This window comes from Stegastes partitus, unplaced genomic scaffold, assembly GCF_000690725.1.
Source record: "Stegastes partitus isolate 25-593 unplaced genomic scaffold, Stegastes_partitus-1.0.2 Scaffold413, whole genome shotgun sequence".
In the NCBI taxonomy this organism is placed as follows: Eukaryota; Metazoa; Chordata; class Actinopteri; family Pomacentridae; genus Stegastes; species Stegastes partitus.
In genome coordinates, this window is record NW_007578144.1 from 295,336 (window position 1) to 300,986 (window position 5,651).

Below are 5,651 nucleotides of genomic sequence, written 5' to 3' on the forward strand. Positions count from 1 at the left end.
CAAAAAAAATAACGGAAAATATTGGACAATCGGTCGATCCCTAGTTTTGATGGTGTCTTACGTGGCAACGCTTCCTCACATTTTACATTTGTTACACGTATTGAACTAAAGTTTGGCTTTGAATTATACAAAAAAATTAACTGCAGTTGCTATATGTCATTAAAAAAAATCACAATTAGATATTTCCCCCAGAGCGTTCAGCCATAATGTGTAGTGAGCAGTTTTCTTTGGAATGCATGCTCTATCATGTTTGAATATGTCATTTCTAGACAAAAGCACATTTCTGTAATATTTCTGATCTTGTGGGGGTTTGTGAGAGAACTCAAGCTACAGAGCTACACACAAAGTTGCCTAATTTCTGTATCAGAAGTCAACGTGTTTGCATCTAACTTTAAATGCTTGTGTTTGCAGTGGTTCTTCCTCCAGAGAAGGCTGAGGGATGTGAAAGCTACCTGCAGTACCTGCACTCGGAGGACGGGGAGAGGGAGGCGCTCAGAGATGCAACCAAACCTTTGGGGAAGAAACGCATCAGCCTGGATGTACGTAGTTATACGCTTTGGCTACAACTTCACGACAACTCAGAAGTTTAGTGCAGGAGCTGTGTGCAGCAGAGTGGCAGCATGGGGTCATAGCTCATGTCTACAAATCCCCTCAGTGTTGGAATTTGTTATAAATACTTGTTATTGCAAATCATTTACAACTCAGTTGGATTTGGAATTGTTAACGGAGGGATTAGAGCTAATTGAAATTCTGGTTTCAGGTGAAGCAAAATGCAATTAAAGACAATAAACTCCAACTTCATGTAGCAGGATTGAAAGCCTCTTCTAAGCCAAGAACCAGGAGTGTTGAAACTGTTTAGTGTTCCAGTGAGTGAAAGTTATTCAAACACAGGTCTGAAAGTAAATGGATGGAGAGCAACCTCTATCCAAGCCTCCACATCCAGCGGCACAAGAACATCTGTCTGCATGTTGACTCCGCTCCAGACCATATCCTGATTGAATTTAGGGACCAATAAATAGAATAAATAGATTGTAATGTTTAGACTCGCGCGTTTTAAAGAACTGCTCAGATGTGCCCTTTGGTGATCGCTGCCGGTTATGTGAGCTCAGGAGATATTATAAGACCATAAAGGGCTCCGTCCCTCCCCGGAGTCGCCCACCATCCCTCTTGTAAATGCACTCTCTCTCTCTCGCACAGTGTCAGCTCTGCAGCCGGCCTGCAGCTGGCTCCGCAGTGTGTTCCAGATGTTTATTTTTCCAATTATGGCCATGTTACAAGATACATCTGAATTAAAGTTACTGCCAGAAAGTTGTAACTGAGAATAGCGGTTACACGAGGTACAGGGATTCTACAAAGTAGAGAGACGAGGTCAGAGTGGAACGACTCACCACCTTTTTCTCTTTGCCCCCAAACATGCATGTTTTCTGGTATCACGATGAGAAAAGTGTAACGTAGGGTGAAATTAGTTGTGCTCTGCTGCCCTCTGCTGCCTTCTGTGTAGCTCTGGAAATATCATCCCAGACAACGTTTAGCAAGTTGTGGACTTAGTCAAGCTGTCAGATCTTATCGCTTGAGTCAGAATGATCTCAACTTTGATATTAAACCTGAATTGGCAAAGAGCAGATGTGTTACAGCGATATCCATATTTTCTGTATTGTTTTTTAGCCTTAAATGTAACTTTTTTTGAACTTTTTTTTGGACTTTATAAATTTAATCAGATATTAAAGCAACATTTTAATCATTCCTGTATTTTTTTTTTTTTTTAAAAACATGCATCTGTGTTTTCCTTTTGGCTTAATACAGAAGTCTTATTACTGTACTAATAATTGAAAAAACAAAAATGCAGATTTAACCATCCATACTGTTTCTGTGCATTGAAGAAGTTCACATTTGTGTTCTCAGGACCTGGAGTGTGACATTTCTGTGGAGGATGACAACCGTCAGGAGTGGATCTTCACTCTTTACGACTTCGACAACAGCGGGAAAGTTACTAAAGAGGTGTGTGTGTGTGTGCTGCCTCTACATATAGTCTGTCCTTTTTACATGTTAATTTGTCAAAAGTAGGACTGTAAATTGGACTAAGTGTGTTTTCTGTGACTACAGGACATGTCGAGTTTGATGCACACCATCTATGATGTGGTGGACGCCTCAGTGAATCACTCCTGCCACAACAAGAGCAAGACTCTGCGGGTCAAACTGACCGTCACTCCAGAGCCGAGGAGCCACCGAAGAGAAACAGGAGCAGGTAAATGAAAGTCAAAGCAGCATTGTTGCTCAGACGAGACTCACTGTCGCCACGATGCTGTGACTGAGCAGCATCTTTGCAAACTTTCACTTCTACAATGTTTTTTTGTTTTTTAAATTATTCACAGCCATGCCAAAATGTAATTTATATTGAATTCTTATTTGACCAATAGGTTTCTTCTGGCTGGAAATGACAAAAACAAGTGACAAATCACAGCAAGACGTTGTGCTAGACATGTAAAGGGTACATTTTAGACATTTTTATGGGTTTCTCTTTAAATTTTAAAAAACAGTGTTCCTTGAAATTATCTCAAATGTTTGAAAAAATGCACCTTCTGTACAACAAGACAATGATGTGAAACATGCAGCCAAAGTGGTAAAGAAATGGTGAAGAGAAAACAATGAGAAGATGTTGGAGCGGCCCAGCCAGAGTCCAGACCTGAATCCATCCAGAACCTGTGGAGGAACTGAAGAGCAGAGTGATGGAGAGGAAGCCTTCAAGCTCAAAGAGCTGCAGATGGACACTTGGAGGAACAAAATCCCAGAGGACACATGCGGGAAGACTGTTAGCAGTTGGCACTTTTAGTAAAAAATCCCTAAAAAAAATAATTAAAATTCATAACAAACACCTCTAACGCAATGTCTTTTTTCACTTTTTTATATCATTTCTGGTTGGAAAAACCTATTGGTCAAATACAAATCCTCTATAAATTTAAATTTGATGTGGGTATGAAATATTTGTCACCTAACTGTATGTATACTAGCAAATTTAGCACACAGTGAAGGTGCAGGAGGATCATATGGAAACAGTCTCAGTATGAATGTTGCTGAGCATCTTTCCCAGCCTGAACTCTTGTTCTTGTCCTCTTCAGAGCGCTCTCACCAGGAGGAGGGTCGATCAGCTGACAAGCGACTGTCCTCATACATCAGGTCAGAACCTGCCACAGACTCTTGAAAGCATACATTGCACTAAATGTAGCATATAAATATGTACATTATTCCTGCTGATTTTCATTTTACTCATTTACAGCAGCAAAGGGCAGAGCAGTGAGCCAGCAGCCGCTGAGGGCCAACATTACTGTGTGGACGAGAACACGGAGAGGAGGAATCACTACCTGGACCTGGCTGGTATCGAGAACTACACCTCCAGATTTGAAGGTTTTTATTATTTAAAAAAATGTCCAAATTCTTCTTCTTATATTATAATGGGAGGCTGCAGGTTGAGAGACACAGAAGACAAACTCTCAACATTTTAAGTAGAGCTAAAAAAACAAAAAATAGTGACAGATATTGCAACATGAGTCATGGTTTTAGTGTTAATGATCATTTTTGCATTTATTTTCCAAACAAGCTAGTTAATGATGATGGGATGTTCCTTTATGTCTGGATAATATGATTTGTAGGCTTGTGTATCATTTATAAAGATATTCTGTGACACATTTTACCTTTATTGAAAAATTGCAGCTTTTGTGATGTGGATTTTGCACAATTTTTGGCCACATTGCGATTTTAATAATAGTTTACGTAGCTTCTCCACAACCAACCACACCAGTGTGAAGGACTTATCCCACTGAGGGGAGATTCTCACACTCGTCCAGGATCTTTTTTTAAAAAAATCTTTCAGATATACAATCAAACTGTTTACTTTTCACCTTGTCTATATACTTTTTTTTTCACTATTTGACACTTTGATTTATTTATTTTGCTTATTTCTATCTATCTATATCTATCTATTTGCTTGTAGTCATTTCTTGTGTGTTTTTATTCTTTATTCTTATTCTCTTTATTGTTGTTTTGGTCTGGAACAGGTGCTAAATATATTTCACTGCGTGTTATACTGTGTGTAATTGTGACGAATAAAGGTCTTGAATCTTATATACTGAGATTTAGGAGAAGGCAGATAATATATGAGTAATTTTTCAGGCCTAATCGTCAGTTTCCCCTGTCTCGTCCCTCAGGAACCACCCCCGTCTTTCCCCCTCAGGAGCCTCACGGTCGGAGCTCGCAGAGCCAGAGCCGCTCCCGCTCCCACGAACCCGAAGCCCAAGTCGTTCACCATCGCCGCTCGCAGGTCATTGGCGACAGCTACAACGCCTCAGAGCCTCGAAGTAAGGGCACGCAGTTCCTCAAATCCCCCAAAGGAGCCTACAAAGGGAACGGAGGCAACAGCGGGGGTGGCGGAGGCGGCAAATCCACTAAATGCCACGGCTACCACCCTCCTCTGCAAACCGTGCTGCACAGTGGCAGCGCTGCGGCCCACGGAGGGCAGGATGTGTACCACTTGCCGCACCAAGCCCAGCCCTCGTCCAACCACCACCAGCACCCGCTGCAGTACAGTCACAGTAAACGCCTGAGGGCCAAAACCAGAGAGGCCCTGTCCCCGTCCAAAACCCCCCTGCAGCCTCAGTCCCANTTTCTTTCTTTTTTCTTTTTTCTAGTGTGTGCATTTGATGATTAAAGACTGCTTCTTGTTTGGGGCCCAAGAAACGGTGCCGGTTGTCTCCACCTCTCCCAGAAGCCTTCCAACCCACCTCCATCTCTCCCAGAAACCGCCAACAAGATAGGGCCTATCTCTCGAGCAGCATCCTCCTCGGCCTCCACGCTTATCTGCTGCTCTCTTCTCCCCATCTTTGTTTGCCCTCTTTCCTGCCTCCATCCACTCCTCTGCTCGCCTCAAGGCCCGTTCTTGACTCTCGATGTCTCCGGTGGCCAATTTGCAAAGGGGAGGTGGAGGGCGGTGGGGGGCGTCCAAGCCTTGACCCTGAGACTCAACGGGGCCTTTCCCCTCCTCCTCCTCCACCTCCTAAGCGGTGAAGGTCAGGACCAGATTACAGGCTGGAGGTATCATCCTCTGAAGTGAGGAATAATCAGGGGGCTTTGAGATTGTTAAATAGAACCGCAGGCCCTGGCGCTGTGATTACTCTCAGAAAGAAAAAGGGGGTAGAAAGGGGGTGGGGGGGGGCTCGTTCACCTAAACGCATGCAGATGTTCGGACTCTCGCTTGAGCCTCGGCTCTGTTGAAGGTACATGGAGTTCTTTTGTTTTCTCGCATCTATCTGTTTTTTATTTGTCTCGTTTCAGTGGGCCTCCTTGATTCAATCTTGGTGAGATTTTATTTCAAAGTGTGTGTGGAGCAGCTTAGAGGGCCGAGAATGACGTAAATAAGATGAATCATTTGTTGTTTAAATAGTTGTGGTTTAGGGCCTGTGCTGCACTTAATTTTCATTGTTTCCACAATCCAGTCGTAATTAAAGAATGGGGCTGTGTGTGTTTGCCTTCAGTGTGCCTCCACATGTGTGCGACGGTTACGAACACACTGTGGTTCTGTTTCATGCTGGATATAGAGTAGATTATTGACAGCCGAGCTTTTTTCCTTTCCATCCCTTTGTCATGCTTTTTTTTTTTTT

At 42.9% G+C, this 5,651-nt stretch overlaps 1 protein-coding gene across 1 annotated transcript in view; it reads left to right on the forward strand.

Moving 5' to 3' along the window:
• nkd2b (NKD inhibitor of WNT signaling pathway 2b) overlaps positions 1-5,651 on the forward strand; it is a 19,566-nt gene that overhangs the window by 9,870 nt on the left and 4,045 nt on the right. Inside the window, exons 2-7 of the mRNA XM_008285714.1 lie at positions 412-539; positions 1,903-1,998; positions 2,104-2,245; positions 3,117-3,174; positions 3,275-3,402; positions 4,203-4,681. Coding sequence (XP_008283936.1) covers positions 412-539; positions 1,903-1,998; positions 2,104-2,245; positions 3,117-3,174; positions 3,275-3,402; positions 4,203-4,681 — 1,031 coding nt within the window. The remainder of the gene's footprint in view (positions 1-411; positions 540-1,902; positions 1,999-2,103; positions 2,246-3,116; positions 3,175-3,274; positions 3,403-4,202; positions 4,682-5,651) is intronic.